The 20,395-nt window shown below is 36.6% G+C and overlaps 1 protein-coding gene across 14 annotated transcripts in view; it reads right to left on the bottom strand.

Annotated features, from left to right (window-relative positions):
• The window catches only part of LOC130076194 (peripheral-type benzodiazepine receptor-associated protein 1), a 187,628-nt gene that overhangs the window by 156,133 nt on the left and 11,100 nt on the right, over positions 1 to 20,395 (bottom strand). The window contains exon 1 of one of the 14 annotated variants that reach the window (XM_056241187.1): positions 11,087 to 11,266. The exons of the other annotated variants lie outside the window; for them this stretch is intronic. Coding sequence (XP_056097162.1) covers positions 11,087 to 11,212 — 126 coding nt within the window. The 5' untranslated portion in view covers positions 11,213 to 11,266. Of the gene's footprint in view, positions 1 to 11,086; positions 11,267 to 20,395 lie in introns of those variants that run through there. 14 annotated transcript variants of the gene reach the window in all.

Consider the following 20,395-nt stretch of genomic DNA (forward strand, 5'->3'; position numbering starts at 1 on the left):
TTGAGCGCTTGTTAGCTTAGCTTGCTGTCTTCCAAGCAAGATGGCGGATTAATAGTTTGGTTTCTTCAGGTTTAGTCCCACCCACTGATCTGTAATAGGCCGGTGGGGTGAGTGGGTCCCACGCCCTTGAATAATAATGAGCTAAAGGCTGTAGTTTTCTTAATATGCAATGAAATTTATCTTCCGTCCTATCGTGACGCAAAATGACGATATTTACGTCACGATAGGACGGAAGTAAAACACTTAAATCCTTTTTTCTCCCATCTCAGAAAAAAAACAAGCAAAATTCCACCATCATTATAATATATGACAGGGTTTCTAACAATACAAACCTTAATGCAAATGGGTGAAGTGACCCTTTAAAGCGTATTAAAAACACCACATAGACACAAACATTAAAAACTTGATTTTCACCACAGGGGGACTTTAAATTGACTAAACAATAGTATACCAAAATGTGGGAAATCTAAAAAATAAATAAATAATAAAGCTTATCCATTCTGTAAAATGTGAAATTAAATATTAAAGGGGTCATATAATGGTACATGCACTTTTATAAGTTGATTGTACTGAAATGTGTGTTGGCAGTGCCTGTACACAACCATCATATGATAAAAAACTATCCAGTGTTTTTGTTTTAATCTCCTTATAAGTTTTTCCCAGTCTCAAATCAAGCCGTTCGAGCGTGTGACGTCAATAAAATCGGACGCCCCTCCCACGACTGTTGATTGACAGCAGCTTTTCAACACAGACCCGCCCTCGCTCGTGAACGAGCTGTCAATCATAGTCTGCGCGGACCGGCGCGCTCATTGTTGATATGCTGGAGCACTGTCTATGAGCAGAATGGCGTCTAAGCGATTGTGGTGTTCTGTTCTTGGGTGTAATAACGAACACAGTCATTTTAATGTTCCTGAATCCGAACCGCTGAAGACGCAGTGGCTGAGTTTGTTTTCGAAGGGAATATTCCACACGAGCAACGTCAATGCTCTCATGTTTGCCGAATCATTTCACAGCAGACTGCTTTATAAACGAGGGTCAGTATAAAGCTGGATTTGCTAAGAAGCTGCTCATGAAAAAAGAATCGGTACCAACTATTCGTGTTCCTGCTGAACCTCCAGAAGAAGTGAGTGTAAAATTGTATATTTTATATTAATCATTGCAAATCCCTTGCATGCTTCACGATGAATGTGTCTAAGGTTTACACTCAGGGTACATTACAGCATGTTTTCTATACGACGTTCTCAATATAATTCATAATCCCACGTTTATAATGAACAACGCGTTATGGTTATTGTGTTATTACAAACTGAGTACGTATACATCAGTAAACACATAGCGTTCGTACATCTCACTAAGTTACTCTACCCTGCCAGTACACAAAGATAGATCAAAGTGACATTACGTTAACCAACCATTCGAGCCTTAATTGTCGAACTTCTTTGCGGCCGCCATCTTGTTCCGGGTGCGACTCCGGTTCAAACTGATACGGTTGCACAGATGTGTCCTCAGAGACTCCCGCTGCCGTTCTCTCTCCAAAATATCCCCTCAACTGTTGTCAAGGCAACACTCCACGTGCGTTGTGTCGAAACGCCCGCAGAACAGAGGGGCGGAGTCAGCGAAGCTCATTATCATTTAAAGGCATATGCACTGAAACGGCGTGCTGAAAACAGAGCTGTTTTTGACTAGGTTTTCTTACAATACTAATGAGAATTTTTAATTAAAGTATATTACAAACTTTTCATTTAGACCCTAAAGAATCAAATTAACTTGTATGAAAATGGCATTATATGACCCCTTTAAAGCTGCAGTCCATAGCTTTTTTAGGGTTAAAAATGATCCAAAATACATATTTGAGCAAGTACATAACCAGCCAGTGTTCAACACTCTCTGCTTGCCGTAGCTCGATTCAAAGCGGTTAGCTTAATGTTTTTAACTCCAGTGGTACTGGTGGATTTCCATGGGAGATTCGAGCATGTCTTTGCGTCATTACGTCACATCTGTACACACACACACACATCTGTACACACACACACATCTGTACACACACACACACCTGTACACACACATCTGTATACACAAACACACATCTGTACACACACACATCTGTACACACACACATCTGTACACACACATCTGTATACACACACACATCTGTACACACACACCTGTACACACACACACATCTGTACACACACACACACACCTGTACACACACATCTGTATACACACACACATCTGTACACACATACATCTGTACATCTGTACACACACACATCACGTCTGATCATTTCGACGGAGGTGAATCAATCAAAACTAACTTTAGCTGGAAATAACATTATTCAAGAACCGCTATAAAACCAAAACAATCTCTGTTACCTTAAATTATATGTTTATCTCTGTAAAGCTGCTTTGAAACAATCCATTGTTAAAAGCGCTATATAAATGAAGATGACTTGACTTGACTTGACATCTGTACACATAAAGAAGAGTCTCGGCTATGTTGTGAGTGAGGATGTTGGAGGTGGAGATTTATAGCCTTTTCTCACAGCACTTGATATAATTAAACTTATCAATTTGATGGCGGATCCAGAAAGGTTCAAACGACAATCACCAGTGACAACTAGAGACTCACCCGCTGTAAAATGCAAAAGACTTTGGAGTGGCGACAGAAAAGAAGAGACTGCAACCGGCCCATGCAAAAACAAGCATAAATATCGGTAGGACATTACATGTAGTCACGCAATGCTGATGTTGTTAACATTAACAATTTGAACAGTTTGCGTGATATGATAACTTATAAGCGATTGTTAGATTTAATCAGCGCGATTTACTGCAAAGTCAGAACCAGAACAAAAGTGGATGTTAGTTACTAGTTCATATTACATTTTCCGGTGAAAATTATTATGTTGGTCATACTTCCAAAAAGAATAATCTGTGATTCTGAATGCCAGGATCCACACCGGCGGCGACTGACAGACACACACTCTCCTCAAACACTGTGTTCATCCGCGCTGTGCCGTGCCGAGGCACAACTCACGTAACGTTGATAATTCCGCGAATGACTGCAATTGCAGATTTCGAACAGAGATGGCGACAAAGAGGAAAAACTGCGGACTGCAGCTTTAAAAAGTCATGACAACATATGTTTTCCATTACTTTAACTCGTAAAAATATTTAACTTAATTTTTAAGTTATACACGATTCAACGAGACAAGATTTTACAAAACGAGCTGAAACGACAGCCAATTTGATTATACTTAATTTGAGGCGACTGAACTTACATTTTTTAAGTTGAAGTAGGTTTGAATGTTTACAGTGAATAGATGGTAAAAACGGCAGCTGTGGTTGCTAGAGATTTACAGTAGCCGCTTTTATAATCTGCTTTGTACCTCAAATTTACTGATAATATACAGGTGATAAAATTTAATCGTAAGTTGTCCGTCCATGAAACGCTGATAACAAAACAAAACTAAATAAAACAATCATATGTGATGTCGTGCAAGGACTTATGGGAATGTTCCCAATATTAGTAAAAGTAAGTCAAATCACACATAATGTGATGTTTATCCATTTACAATTTTTCACTGTTTATGGTTTTTCATGTATCTGATATTTAACCAATTAGGTTTCTACAGTAGCATTTTTTTGGTAAAAAAACTAAAACAAACAAACAGTGATACCGTTTTCCAAATGTAATTCACCTCTCACACGTGAACAAGAAATCAGCTGAATGTATTTTTCGCAATGTTAAAAGAGACACACGTTTGAAGAATGAACCCAATGAGGTTTAACAAAGAACGCAAGCCTCAAATATCTGTGTAACGGATCTTCTGTCGTGTAATGTCCCACAGCACAGAGCCAAAATAGAAAGAAGCGGCCTATAATAAAGTGAGCAGAAACTCAATATGACCTTAAAACGACTCACCATCCTGTTCAGATGTCAAAAGACACTGTCCTGAACTCAGCCTGTCCTGTGAAGACGTTTAGGATAATCATGCCAGACTCAAGTATACATCATCTTGCATTTTGGAAAAGCTCAAATCAATCTTTTCTAAGAGCTCCAGGAGAGAAGCAGAGAATGGAGAATCCGGATCAATATAAAGAGGGTCGAGACTTCCTCACACACACACACACACACACACACACACGGTTCCCAGAGGTGTTTTCCAGCTCAGTGCTATTAATCAGATAACATGTTCTCAAAGAGCTTCATCCATCCTCAAATTATTGATCTTTTACAACAGCCAAAAAAGATTTGCCAGAATTACCGCTTTTACAAGAGCTTTCTTCTCACGGCAATCCGGATTTTGCTCTTTTTTTAAAAATGAGATTAATTTACTAATTAATTTGCTGAATATTGCGGAACTGGATAAGAATATCTGCAGGTCAAGTTTTACCTCTAAAATTAAAGAAACAGTCAAATATATTTTACATTAATGAGATCGTGATGCCCTAAAAAATAAGCTTCATTGGAGAGAAATACTCAAAAATAGCTTGTCCAAAAAAAAAATTATGTACAACCTGCAATATTTTAGTATTATTGATATACTATTATAGTTTGATAACATTTTGAGCTCGATTTTTTTTTCCATTTTAATTTCAGTTTTTTTTTGTTGTATTTGCCATTTTTATTTTGTTTTGTTTTAAAAATGTCTATATAGTTTTGTATTATGTTTTAGTTTATTTTAGTACTTCAACTAAAGAAAAATGTAACTAGCTAAAAATAATACAAGTTAAATTTTTATATTTAACTAAATTTAAATTAAAGTTCATTTTACGTTTATAGTTTTAGTTAATGACATCACAACCACATGCTCATTAACATATTACCACCCATATTTGCATATACATTAAAGGCGTAAATATGTATGAACATTGACAAACTTTTTTGCATATCTGTGCAAGTTATAGCATATCAAAAACTTAAATACTGATGCATATGCTATTACATGCATATGCAAACAAGTCTGTCAATGCTAATGCGTGCATACGTCTTAAAGGTATAGGAGCAAAAACAGACTGGATGAGGATAGAAAATGATCATGGCTGATTTTGATGCAAGAAACCTTGACTAATCATAAGTGAACATAAAGGGGGAAAACAAGACCAACAAACTAAAAAATCCTGGGTCGTTTCAACCCATGTTTGGTTAAAATATGGACAACAAACCCAACCTAAAATGTAAAATTTAAACCAATGGTTGAGTTTGTCCATATTTGACCCATGCATGGGTTGAAACGACCCAGCATTAAGTGTGATAGTCGAGGGTGCAGTGTGAGGAGTCTGTAGTGCGAGACAGGACTGTAGATGTCAGATCTACTCTCTCTCTCTCTCTCGCAGTCGGAGAGTTACAGTGCTAAAGTGTCACCTTGGCCACCCAGTGCAGGCGGCGGGTGTTTGGCGACCTGACAGGTGCTGAGTGTGTCGACGCGTGAGAGTGTGTGTGTGTGTGTGCTTCAAGCCTGGTCTGTTCAAGCATACATCCAACATGAGCAAATCCACACAGCAAAACTCAACAGAATACAACTGCATAATATTGCACACAAAAATGACAAGAGCTGCTGTAAATCATCAGATAGGGACATTTAACTCTAATACTGGGGCAGTCCCCAGTATTGGGTTATATATTTAACCCAACCATTGGGTTACACATATTGGGTCACTATGTTGGGTTACTTTCCAAAAAGTTGGGTCGTTTTTAAAATCGTCGGATCATTTCTAGAAATAACCCGACTGTTGGGTTAAATACATATGCTTGTATGTACACTTGTGTATTTTGAATTTATGTACACAGTTATGTATATTTACATTAAATTCTAGACTCCCCGATATTTAATTTGTAATTTAAATATATAATTGTGGAGACATATTTATTGTTTTATACAAATAAATAATCTGTATTTGAAAATAAAGTGTATTTATTAATGTAATAAATACAAATAAATAGTTAACTTAACTGTTGGGTTACTTTTAACCCAGCTTTTAACCCAAGCTGTCAAGCTCCAAAAATGACAACAAATGATGCAAAAGCACCATTAAAAACAGCTCGTGCAAGAGTGCAAAATCTTCAAAAGTCATGCAATAGTGTTGTGCAAGAAACAGGGCCATAAATGCATGCTGAAAAAAATCATGCCATCTTCTGTTAAAATCTGATGCGTTTAAAAAAAATATCATATTATTATTTACATATTTGAACCTGTATATTCAGAAACATGGTAGAAGAAGAACGCGTAGAAGAACCTGCACATTGGTTCTGACGTTTATTATGAATTATCTGAAACATGAAGACTTAAATCATGAACATAATACAAATTATCCATGAGAAATTCAAATGGTTTTTGCATACAGTCAGAAACACAACACAATACCATAGAAGAACATGCACATGAACTTCAGTGGTTCATAGATTAACTTTACATTATGCACTCTAAACAATGCTGGGTTGTTTTAACCCAAATTTGGGTCAAATATGGACAAACCCAAATGTTGGGTTAAAATGTAATTTAAAATTTTAACCCAACTTCAACTTTCAACTGTACATTTTTTTTTATTTTTTTTTATTAAAGAATTGTTTTTATAGTTTTACAATATCAGAACCATGGTACAGGTGTCTCATGGCAGCACATACAATCATCCATCAACTGGTAGTTAAAGGATCAAGTGAAGGGTAGTAGCAAAAAAACAAAACTAAAAAGAAAAGAGAAGAAAAAAAAAGAAAAAAAAACTAGAGTGAAAAATTTAAAACATTCAACAGTCATTCTCAAGAAAATTCCAAAGAGGGGACCAAATACTCAACTGTTCATTTTTAACCCAACATTTGGGTTTGTCCATATTTGACCCAAATTTGGGTTGAAACAACCCAGCATTTTTTAGAGTGTGTGGCTTCAGAAGTCTTATTTGGGGCTATTTGTCTTTTATGGGGCTTGAAATCACATTGCAACAGAGCGACATGAAACTGCTAAACATCTCTTGTTTTCCGTGAAAGTCCAGATGAGTAAATGAACGCAATTATCATTGCAAACTCACTGCAAATGTGTATAAAACACAATTTCACCACACTGTGGTCTGTGCCGGAGCAGAAAACTATAACACTTGAAGAGATCTTGTACAGAGCAAACACCCCAAAATTAATGGGTTCGCACGAGGACAACAAAGGATAACCAGTGTAGATCCAAATGGACTGAGACAGGATGATAATTTGGACGTCCTCCGAAAGGCCTTTTAAATATCAGGCCGTGTCTGAACCGTGTCTGCCCCCCGCTGGGCTGGAGAGTGTCACGAATCGGCCAGGAGCAGCGGGACGGGCGATATAAGGCCACGAATTCAATCATGCATGAGCCAAAATCCATCTTTCTATTCATCCCATCTATCCATTTCTCCTCCCAGCATCCCATGGGAGCACTTCTAATAGAGCTCGCCCTCCTCCCTCTCGGTGTCCCAATCTTACTCTCAACCCTCATTTCTATTTCTGGCCCTGGAGCTCCAGCCTTTATAATTCGCAGCTCTTTAAAGGAACAGTTCATTTACTCACCCTCGTGTCACCAGAACCAACATGGAGAATTTCTGATGAATGTTCTCACAATGACAGTGCAAATCGATCATATCTGTCAAGCTGTAAAAGAGGCACCCTCGTGCCATTAAAGTCTGTCTGATCTTCAGTCCCAAACAAAAGGAGACGCTAAACCAAATGCACGACAAAGCAGATCGCGAGCAGGGTCCGTCAAGCTCTAAAAATGCAATGCATAGTATCTTAAAAGTAGCTCATGCAACTCTGCAATATATCCAACGTCTTTAAAAGTGTTAAAACAGGTCCAGATGCATGCTTTTATTTGCTGAAATATCAGACAGTTGAGTAGAAATCTCATGCATCCACACGTACAGCTGAGAGACATTGTCCTAAACCCAAACTGATGCAAAGCACACTTGACCAACTGGAATGCAGACACAGAAGATGCCAATGCAAAGACAACAAACGATATGATGAATAACTATGATTATTTGTTGTGCATGCCACCCTTTAAAGTAGTTTATTAACTGTCGAGTTACTCTTTAGAAAAATAGTTACAAGCTACTGCGAGGCTAAAAATGGAGGGCAATATCTTAAAAATATAAATATTTATAATAATAAAAAATATTAATGGTAAAAAATTAATATATTTTAAATATAATGATATATATATATATATATATATATATATATATATATATATATATATATATATATATATATATATATAAAATATATATAAAAATGGCAATAATATATTTGTAATTTTTATATTTATTTACAATATATTTTTAATATATATATATATATATAAAAAATATTAAATATATTTATTTAAGATATTGCCACCCATTTTACCATATGCTAATGATAATAATGTAGGGCAATATGTATACAAATATTATACATATTATTAATAATAAAAAATATTAATGGTAAAAAATAAATATATTCAAAAAAATATATAATTAATAATGCAATAAACTATATATATATATATATATATATATATATATATATACACATACATACATACATATAAAGGGCAATAATATTTTTTTTTACAATTTTTATAATAAATCATTTATATACAAAAAATTAAATGCAAATAAATACAATATATTTAAGATATTGCAACCCATTTTACCATATTAATGACACTAGTGATAATAATATTTATAATAAATAAATAAAATTATATATATATGTACTGTGACAAAAGACCGTAATTTCATGTTTTGTCAGGCTACGCTGCTACTTGTGTCTCAGTCGTAGAAAAACTTGAATATGCTGACAACTATTGAAAAGCACAGTTAAGCAGCACTAGTTTTCCTCCCTAACACTGTGCACATGAGAAACGAGCACATGTCCAGGTCAAGGTCATGCGAGGTGAGGCCCGTCACTCAAGCCACGCCTCCACACCTTCACAATGATCACTGAGGTCAGTAACGGGAGCAAGGCAACCTGCAGCGCTGATATTGATTTTCAATGAGGCCGCATTTAGTGAATCCTGCGCTGTCCCACATTGAGTCTGCAGCAGGGAATATGGGTTGAGGACGGTCACACACTGCATCTGAATTCAGCTGCTGACAAACACATTACAGACAAGACATAAGGGTGTGTGATATGTATCGTAACTTGTTTTAACAATGTGGAAGCTGACATTTTAGAGTGTCACTTGCTTTTATAGTGCATGCTTTCACTGCATGATGTAGAAACTATAAGAACGACCTAAAATTCAATAAATGAGGTTAAAAATTTGATTTTTACTTTATTTGTTTATGATATAATAAAGCAATATTACACCAAGCAAACATGCTCTTTTCCCAAAATATCAGCATGACTGTAAATGTGATATTGATTTTATAAAACGTTCAATAAAGAAGAAGTTCATATTGTGAGTTATATTTTAGATACAGTATTGTCAATATTGTCTGTTTTTGCATAATTTCACTAATGAAAATAGTTTTAAAAAAGCCACAACAGAACCGTTCTGCGCCGGAGACACACAGTTGTGATTCGTTCCTGAATGAATCAGTGTTTTTGAACAATGATCCACTCATAAAGACACTTGCTTCATTCCTGTATGAATCAGCTGTTTAAACGAATCGGTTGAATGAATGATTCAATGACTCAGTCATTACCACAGTAACTTGGCATCAAACTACATTGAAATAAATTGGTGAAGGACATTTTTTTACTCAGAAATTCTTGAATTAAATATGATATATTCCATTATTTATGCTTAAATGTTTTTTTGCAATGTAAATACATCTAAACGCTGCTTTAGATGCAGCTTCTGTGCAAAAAATTACTGCCTATTTCATTGGTAATAGCCAGTCTGATTATTCGGATTTAATTTGATTAAATGTAAGAATGCATACATCTAATAAGGCTAGAAAATTTGCCGATTTAAAATGTAAACCCCCCAGAGTCAGTTCAGTAAGCACTTTCTATTCTGCATGTGTTGGTGATTGACATGATTGATTTCTGAATGGTGTTCTGATTCGATTAGACCTTGAACTCAGACACACAACAGCAAATAAATACAAGAACAACAGGGCGAAATACTATAGGGATTTTCACACTAGGCTTAACCCTGGGTTAACCCTGAATAATGGAATATTTTAACCCTGGGTCAACCTACGTTTTACATCTCGCAACTGCTTTAGCCCTTGGAAAAAAACAGTGAAACAATGCAGTACAGCAAGTTTCAGAAAACTCAACCAATCATAAACTGCCTTAATGCATGCCTCATTAAATATTAATGAGATTTGTACAGAAACTTTCACCAGCATCAGAGAAAAACAGCTAAAAATGTTACTAAAAACAAAGACACTATATGATTATATGATGATATATGACTATATGATGAAGTATAAACAGTGTGAAATATCAAAACAAGATACAATATTATTTTAATCCAGGGTTAAAAATGGCAACAAAAAAATGATATAATATCTGTTTGTATGAGAAAAAGACTATGACTGGGCCGCAAAGATACAGGAATATTTGCCCACGGACACCGTATCTTTGACGAACAGAGAAACACACCTTGCCAAAGCCTCAGATTAGTTAAATAAGAATGCATGATCAATGCACATTATACTTGTACATTTACTTCTCATTAACCTCATAAATATGCAAATAAAAACAGCAACTCAGGATTTCTCAAACCTAACTACTCGAGATTAATTACCAACCATGCATACAAGTATAAACAGTGTGAAATATGAAACAATATACAACATTATGTTAATCCAAGGTTAAAAATAATTAAAAAGCAGACTCGTTTCCAGTCCAAATATCTAAAAATTCTTAAATCAAGAAGCATTTACTAGATGAGCAAAATGACATTAAATATATCTTGTTTTCTGGGGGGGAAAAATTAAATTAAGTGAGTTTGAATCAACATTACTTTTCTTACCCCATTGGCAGATAATATAGCATGTTTTAAGCAAAAACTCACTTTTAATTTAGATTTTTTAGACTGAAAACAAGACAAAAACACTGATCATTTTTTGCAGTGTATCTGGTCGTATGACAAAAAGACTGGGCCGTATTTTTAGAGAAACGCACCTTTCCAAAGCCTCCCGCCTCACATCCGTTCAGCCCCTCGTACAGAGAATGATGCCGTTTCCCCAAAACAGTGGGCGGCACCGTAACACTGCCGTTTCCATTAGTCGTGGAGGATCCCAGATTCATCCCGCTCAACGCATCTGATCCCAGCTCTGGCTTCTCTCTGTCGGGATGCCCAGGTCCAGCTGGAGATTGGGGTTCACCGCGACTCATCTCCGGCATGGGGGAACCGTGTTGAGGAGGTTCGGATGGGTCTGGCCTAGTGCACAAGTCATGCATTACTCCATTTCCCACAGGTTTCAAGGAAGCCTCCAGAAGGGTATATTCGCAAGGACATGGAGGAAAAATCCCACTTTTCTCAAGCGCTGCACATCTAATACTCACACTTCAAGAGATGGAGACGTTCTGATAAGATGATCTCAACAACGATTCATCAACGCAAGAGATAATGCAAAGTCGCAATACGATTCTTAAAGAGACACTGCCAAGCTCACGTACCTCAAAATAACTAATAAACGTCAATGCATCTCCATCCAGGAGATCGAGAGACGTATAAAGATGAAGCTCTGATGATATTTAGTCACTAAGCTCTCAGTGTGTTGCCGTCATCCATATACTGCTCGACGTCCTCCTGCTGTTAATGCCAAAGAGAGTCAAAGAGAGAGAGAAAAAAAGGGGGAAACCGTGTAGAAAGACCGAGATGTCTTATTTTCTAACAGGTCTCTTTATTCCCTCTCTCTCCACGGACTGGATTTGCACTCGGCTCATTGCGCCGTCCTCTCATCCTTATCATCTCCTCCGCATGAAAGTGCCAGTTCATGAAGGAAAGATCCTTGTTTTCAGTGATGCTTCAGCGCTCACGCTGCATCTCCGTGCTCTGCCTAAATGTGTGTTTGGTGAGATAACAACATTAAGATGAAGAGGAGGAGAGCGTGTGGCTGAGAGAGAGAGAGAGAGAGAGAGAGAGAGGGGGGGGTTCCTCCAATCACGTTCAAGCAGGTTCTGGGAGAGAGCCAATCACAGACGCGGAGCAGGATGGTTTCCATGGAGATGACGCTGGAATGATGTCGCTCTATTGATCGTCAAAGAGGCAGCGCTGCTCGACGGAAAGGACCAAAGGAGTCACTCACTCACTCATTCACACACACAGGGCCACACACACCTTCTCCAATATTAGCATTGAGAGACAATGGTAGCGATGACGTACGGCGTCTGGAATGTGGAATTAACCAGGAGAGCGTGGAAATACACAAACACAACCGCTGTGCAATATTACTTGGGATTCGGTCACTGAAGTCAACATGAAATCAACAAACCCAGCCATTGGGTTAAATATTTAAATTACATATTTAACCCTCTGGGGACCAGAAACGCGCCGGCGCGTTTTGCTCGTTTTTTTTCACATAGCAGAAAAATAGACTTAAAGTACTACCATAATTTCTGTTCATATAGAGTTAAGAAATATGAAAAAATAATCTGGTAAATGTCTACTTTTTTATGTGCCCACATACAATCGAAATAAAATATTGTGCTTTTGTAAAATAAAGAAAATAAACAGCGTTCGGCAGAGCGTTCTGCCTCTCGGTCACCGTGAACTTTTTTTCTGGAGCACGTCTCTAATCTTCAACACAACTCAGCTAATACTATTCACCCAGCCATAAGCAATATATCTTTTAAATCATTTGAGTTTGTACTTTTAAATGATCCGATTCAAAACTAAAAATTAATATTCTCCGTTTATGTCATCTATATAAAAAGAGAGACGTGTCAGCCCGTCTCATTATCGTTCTCTCAGCTGATTATCCCTGGTAATGTGACACGCCCACGGAGAGCACGCGCTATTCAAACGCAAATATGTGAAGCAACACATTGAGACGCGTTAACGCCCATAAACTCTGAAAACACACATTATTTTTTAGTCAGATTAATCTACTGTCGTCTTGCGCGGCTATATGAGGAACAATCCTGGGACATTTACCACTGGGTTTATTTTCACTTCGAGGATGAACAGATTCAGCTGAGAAGTAAGTGTTTTTTGCAAGTGCTTTGTTCTAATCGCGATATAGAATAACGTAGTGTCTGTAAACGGAAAAATAGCGTACTGTTAAATGTGAATCGTGTGTGTGTGTGTGTGTGTGTGTGTGTGTGTGAATGAATGAATGAATGAACGCACAGATACGCACTGTTACAGACTAAATAACAGACAACATTTCGTTGACTCGTTTCGGATAAAGTTTTTACTCTAAAATAGACATCAAATAAGCTTTTTTTAGGAGTTTCTGCTCATATGTTAAATATATAGTATGTTTTGTCAATAAACTAATCAACTAAGATGTTATAGTGTTTGTTCAAGCTATATCAAAATAATGAATCCTCAACTTTGAAATATGTATGATCAAACTAAGACATTTATGGAGAAAGACAATTTTCTTTTCAAGATGTTTCCAACTCTAACTTTGAACTTTGAACTGAAATAAAACCATGTCTATATGGTAATGGGTGTGTGATAGAAGTGTCCAGACTTATGCACCCTGTATTTTCCTTATATAAATCCAAACAATCTAAAAGCCATTCTTTTTTAAATCTCCTCATTCTTTGTGCAAGGCTCCTGTAATGATATGGCCTGATAGCACCTAATAGGGCCATTATGGGGAGGGTCTTTGTCTTTCTCAGGTGTGAAATGCCACACATATTAATGAGAGATCACGCCTCCTGCATAAAGCTTTCTCAAACAAAACACGTCATTAAAAATGTAAAAGACTTTATTGACTTATCTGAATGAGTAGTCAGGATGATTCTCACATAGTTTTGGAGCAAATATTCTAGGCTCTATGATACAATTTTCAAAAGTCTTGTGAAGAAATAATCAATATGTGTTTTGTGGTCTTATTTCAGCAAATTTCATTTTTATTTTTTTCAATAACCACGCATAAACATTATTCTATTAAAAATACAAACATGTACATACATGTTGCTCAGATATCATGGTAGCCAAGTTTGTGCTATATAGAGTGAATTTACACCTTTGCCATTAACATGTTTATAAATAACTGAAAAAAGCACAAATGTCAGTGCATGTCAAAACATCCCAAGGGCCCCAAAAACACTCTGGTCCCCAGAGGGTTAACCCAACGTTTGGGTTTGTCCATATTTGACCCAAAATTGGATTGAAACAACCCAGGATTTTTTAGAGTGTATAGGATTAATGTTCACCCTATACAGTAAATAAGGTGATGGATGAATAAATGCATGTTCTTGGTCTAAATGCGAACTATTTATCAAGGGCAAGAGTTCAAAATCTTTCATTATTATGTTCTGCTTCAAAAAAGACTTTCCTTTTTGACCGATGTCAGAGTTAGTTCATGTTAATCAATGATCAAACAGCCATTTAGTCGTTGCTTTAAGCTGATGTTGTGGGCAACATTTACGAATACGTCATTAAAATCAAAAGTTGTATCTGTTCATGTTATTTGAGGGTATTTGTGTGCGAGTGTGTGTGAGTGAGTGAGTATGTGTGAGTGAGTGAGTGAGTGAGTGAGTGACTGTGTGAGTGAGTGTGTGTGTGTGTGTGTGTGTGTGTGTGTGAGTGAGTGAGTGAGTGAGTGAGTGAGTGAGTGAGTGAGTGAGTGAGTGAGTGAGTGAGTGAGTGAGTGAGTGAGTGAGTGAGTGAGTGAGTGAGTGAGTGAGTGAGTGAGTGAGTGGTAGTGTGAGGATGAGTTAGTGAGTGACTGTGTGTCTGTGTGAGTGAGTGAGTGAGTGAGTGAGTGAGTGAGTGAGTGAGTGAGTGAGTGAGTGACTGTGTGTGAGTGTGTGTGTGTGTGTGAGTGAGTGAGTGAGTGAGTGAGTGAGTGAGTGAGTGAGTGAGTGAGTGAGTGAGAGTTTGTGTGAGAGAGAGAGAGAGAGTGTGAGTGTGAGTGTGTGAGTGTGAGTGTGAGTGTGAGTGTGTGAGTGTGAGTGTGAGTGTGAGTGTGAGTGTGAGTGTGAGTGTGAGTGTGTGTGTGTGTGTGTGTGTGTGTGTGTGTGTGTGTGTGTGTGTGTGTGTGTGTGAGAGAGTGTGAGAGAGTGTGAGAGTATGTGATAAAAAAAAAATTATAGTAAATAAATAATATTAAAATTACATGCACCAACAGAGATTCATTACACTACAGTAAAATTCATAAGCAAAATATGAATTCAATTTTATGACAGACAGACAAATACATACAGACGCAGATAAATCGCACTGAAAACCCTAGTGGTCTTTAAATCTAATTATCCTGCAATGCTATCCTCCTCCGTGGAGTTCAACCGACTCGCTCTCATGTAGAAAAAGCCTCTGCTAATTGCCTCTCCACTGAGCAAACACACACAGAGATACAGTGTAACCCTCGCAGGGAGAAGAACTGAACTCAGAGCCGATGAAAACCCCCCGCGTGTGTGTGTGTGTGTGTGTCGGAGGTAAAACACGCTCCATTAACATCTCATTAGACGTCAGGTCTTCACACAAAGAGAGACAATTTCATGGTGTGGCAGCGATGCTCATGGCTGCCTCATCAATTATTACAGGTTTATATTCAGACGGGTGATTCATACAATGAAAAAATATTGAGGGAATTCACTAGTGGGACAAGTTAACAAGGTCCTCATTTCTTATACGTTTTTTAGAAATTATTTTCCCAATCGGAACGCTGTCAAACTTAAGTCGCAAACCAAGACTGAGAGTTCAGGCAGCAGGAGATTTTCCCTTTCCTTTCTCATATATACACAGTCAAACTAAAAATCATTCACACACCAGATATCATTTTTGATATTTTTTTACTAGTGTGTGCAGGACACTATAGTTCATTTATGTAAGTGAGGAGAGCAAAATAAAGTAAACTGTGACATATTATACCCAAATATTCTTCATACAGTGACTACCAGTAACATTTATAAACATTTGGGACCAATAATGATTCCTCCACTTTGAGCTGATCATGTTTTGCTGAAGTGTGTTTTCTGTAATTGCTAATGCTCTTTTTACACACACACTGAACAACATGAAGCATTGCTTGGTAATCGTTTGAGCTAAACTGGTATTATCTAATTGTGTAGTTAAATTTAACAGCTGACAGATATTCAACATAATTCATGTGTGAGAGTCTAACAGAAGAACGGACAAAACCAGTGAAATATCAACTGATTTAATAACTAAGTTCTTGTCAATTTTTAATACCATTATCTAAACTATAGCGAATAAACTGTGATAATGTGAGAAACGTTGAAGGAGTCTGAATATATTTTGGTTTGACTGTAAATGGGATTTAATCATCAGGCGTACGCAGGGGGGAATTAGATCAGCCGTGACTCTTTGCCTAACAGTCTAAAACTCATGTAACACATGAAAATTAATAAAGTTGGATATAAAATATATGTTCCTACACACAGCATACTCACATTAAGAGACTAAAGCCTCACACAATGTAACTATATTACAAAAAAGGAGAGACAGCCTTGAGTTTTTCCAGTGTTGCACAGGCTGTAATCTCAATCATGATCTAACTGGATTACACACATTTAATTCACTCTATACAAACACCAACACACACCCTTCACTAAACAGATCAGTCGCATTCATTTTACTCACTGTGCCAGACCATAAACGTAATTAAGATCAATGAAAGGCAACAGCACACAGCGTAACATGTTGCATCCACATTAAATGAGTAACTCTTCACGGCTAACCTACTTATATGGAGAAAACATAGACTTGTGCACAATGCTGGTTTGAATAGGGTCAAAAACACTAATGTGTGAGCAAAAAAAGTTACAAATATGCCTCAGATTATTAAAACATAGATGCAAACAATGTTGTTGTAAATTCCTGTTTCTTAAAATCTCCCTGTAGTCAATAATTTCATCCCTGAAAACTCATCTTTAAGCACCAAAATTACATATTTAAAAGTTTTTTCCTTGAAAATGTTCTTCAAAAAATAGCTTGAATGTAACTCGACACCCTTGCTTCATTTAGTATTCGCGGTTCTATGAATATGCAAATGAGCCCCGCCTCCACTCACTCACTCAGCTCAGAGATCCACTGGTTGACGATCACACGTTGACCTGATTGGTTACAAGGTCGTTTGTGACGTCAGAAACACCAGCGATTTCAAACCGTGTTTTTGAGACTGTCTTTGGTTCACTGCAGTTTTAAGCAGAAAATACTCAGCAATGCTGTCGACTTATGAACTTACACACGGTGTGTCTTAAAGCGTATTAAAAACACCACATAGACACATAAACAACATAAAAAGCTGGATTTTCACCACAGGGGGACTTTAACTCTTTCCTTGCCAAAATTGTTTTTATAAAAGTTGCCAGCGCACGCCAGCAACAGCATATTTGATAATTTTCACAAAACAACATACACTGGTTTCACACAGTGCCTCCACCGGCTCCATTAAACACTCATGAAACCAAAACTACACAAGACAAAACCATAAAAGAGCCACGAAGCTCAGAAGCAGGTCTCCTAGACACACCATGGGTTTATAAGCTTGAATGATCTATTGGGTCTTTGTCATGTAGAGAACGTGCGTCTGGCGCCGTCACACTGTTGTTTGGGTTGATCTCAAGCTAATATCAATAATTCAGAGCTGCCTGGTGTAACCTCGCATCAGTTTTTGGGAGGAAAGCGGGGGGAGTGACCCAGTTATGCCAAAAACAGACCCCAGCGACTCTATTAGCTCAAAATAAAACATAAGCAACACACAAAACAACAATCTCAGTGACCAACCAAATAGTTGGAATTAGGAGTCTGCAACAACAAAGAATGATATCTCAATATTTTCTGTGATTCTGTCGATAACAATATTTTGTTGAGTGTGTTTTTGTGCTCCAAATCTGTATAACTTTCTTTTGTGGAGCACAAAACAAGACATTTTGATACTAAATGGGGTGCAAACCACACTGGACCCTGTTGACTTTTGTTACATGGGCAAAAACACTAATGCATTCTTTGATATATCTTATTTTGTGTTCCACAGAAGAAAGTCATAGAGGTTTGGTTTGGATCAACATGAGTAAATGATGACAAAATGAACATTTCTAGAGGAACTGTAGCTTTAAGAGATGTATAAATCACTAACCCTGATTTATAATAAATATTCAGCCATAGATATACACAAATTTACTAGGGATGCCACCATATCGCTATCGGCCGATAATATATGTTCATTTTTAATGTTATATTTATCGGCCCAATAAGAAAATTTGGCCTATATATTAAAGCCGATAAATAATCTTCCTCAAGCTGAGACTCTTCAGATGCGCAATGTTCAACATGATGGTTTTGAATTGCTTGAAATATTATTTAAATCATTTCAAAAAAGGATAACAACGTTCAGTGCAACATGTGCAGTTAAGTCTGAACACGACTGTAAAGGAATATTGTGAATTTTATTTATTTGTAAGGCACTAGATTTTTTATTTATTTCTGTATTTTTTGATAAAGAAAGTTGGTCGTAGGAGTGCAAAATTACTTTTGGGTTTGGGATGTGGCTTTTAATGGTGAGACACTTGTTTTTGCAATCAGGCTCTGAAAAATTATATAATTTTTTTTATTTAGAATTAGATTTATCAGCCAATATATCAATTATATAGTATTTTCGAATATAACAAATTATCGGTTATCAATATCAGGCAGAATTGTCATATCGGTGAATCGCTAAAATTTACATTAATCTACTAATTAAAAAATATTATATGTCATTATGTCAAAGAGATCTGGGAAAAACAAAGGAAGAGGAAAACAACATCTGAAATTGCATAGAGTGATAAAGGGATAATGTGTTTTTGTAGGCCAGAAATGAGTTTAACACGTTTAGCACTTCTGTTTTTTTTAAATGGGTTATTTTGTAAAATGGCTGAAATAAGGTCTGTGGTGAAAACAAGCTTAAGATATTTTCTAGTTTTATTCTATGACATAAAATACATCAGTAGCTATTCTACGGTCTAAAGCTGTGAATTTAACTTGTGAAAAATTGTCGTATAAAACATGTGAATAAAGCAGTGATTCCAGTACAAAAACCTCACTTTCGGCGCTCAAGTTAAAAGAAGTTCAACTTTTGAAAACCATCCCTCTATAAAAATAGACATATGCCTTTGTTCATATGGACATCTGCAATCTTTTTCAGGAATAGAGTGCTATTACTTTACTGAGGAAAGGTCAGGGGGAAATCTGTAGATGGAAAATCTCCATATAAGAGCCTTATGCGCAATTGCTTATATTATGATTATTTATTCAGTGGCATAAAATGGTCTTAAAATGACAATAATATTGCTTATCTGAATAATTTCTGGGGCAGTATATCACTTAACAAAAAGTAGTTATCATAACAGGCTTAGTTGTAGGTCTGTGTTTTACAGACCTACAACTAACCCTAACCTAACCCTTTAAACGTCCATTTCTTGAGTCATTTTCAAATCTGAGGTGAACAACCAGAGGTTAAACAGGGACACTTGAATGGCAGTGTATATTCCTCAAAATAAACACACACACCACATGTCAGTGGGCTTCTTATATCCCAACAGCTGCACTGAATACCTATAATACCATAGTATTTTCAAGGCTATTTAACCCCTTAACTGTCACCCTTTTTGAGCATAGACGTGAACATGCGCTATCTAAACTTAAATTATTGTAATTCATGAATGCTTTGGAAAACAGACCAAGTTTGGACTCTTTTTAAAGAAGACACTCTGCAGATTATTGCTGAAGTGAACGCACTTCAAGAAATGAGAGTTAAAAAACTTATAGAAGTCCAAATGTACTGTACTAAACATTATTATTCAAAATATATATTTTTCTAAATAATTTTACTCTGAAACTGCTATAAAATCAAAATCATATGTCTAACCAAGTTGTGTTCCAAATTTGAAGTTGATATCACAAAAATTGAAGTTCCCATGAGATTTTGTGTAGGCGTATTACCAAAAATGGCCACCGGGCGAAACCCATATTCCATTGAATTTTGATGAGTTGTCCTGTAACAAATTAATATTTCACTTCAATCATAATATAGTCACCAAATATGACACCTTGAGTCTCAGACCTTTCCAATGATATGCGTTTTGTTAAAATTAGAAGAAAAAAAATCAAAATAGTTCAAATAAATTTTGTAATATGCAACATGACACCGCCCACTAGGGGGAGGAGCCTGCTAAAAAAGATTTAAAATATGGTTTCAATGGTAAGGCAAAGTCCAATTTCATAACTGTTTTGACAGAATAAATTGAGATTTTACAATTTTACCTAATTTATGATGATTACTAAAATATGTGATAGGAAAAAAG

The sequence above is a fragment of the Rhinichthys klamathensis genome, unplaced genomic scaffold (genome assembly GCF_029890125.1).
Source record: "Rhinichthys klamathensis goyatoka isolate OS25496 unplaced genomic scaffold, OSU_Roscu_1.1 h1tg000633l_1, whole genome shotgun sequence".
Lineage (NCBI taxonomy): Eukaryota > Metazoa > Chordata > Actinopteri > Cypriniformes > Leuciscidae > Rhinichthys > Rhinichthys klamathensis.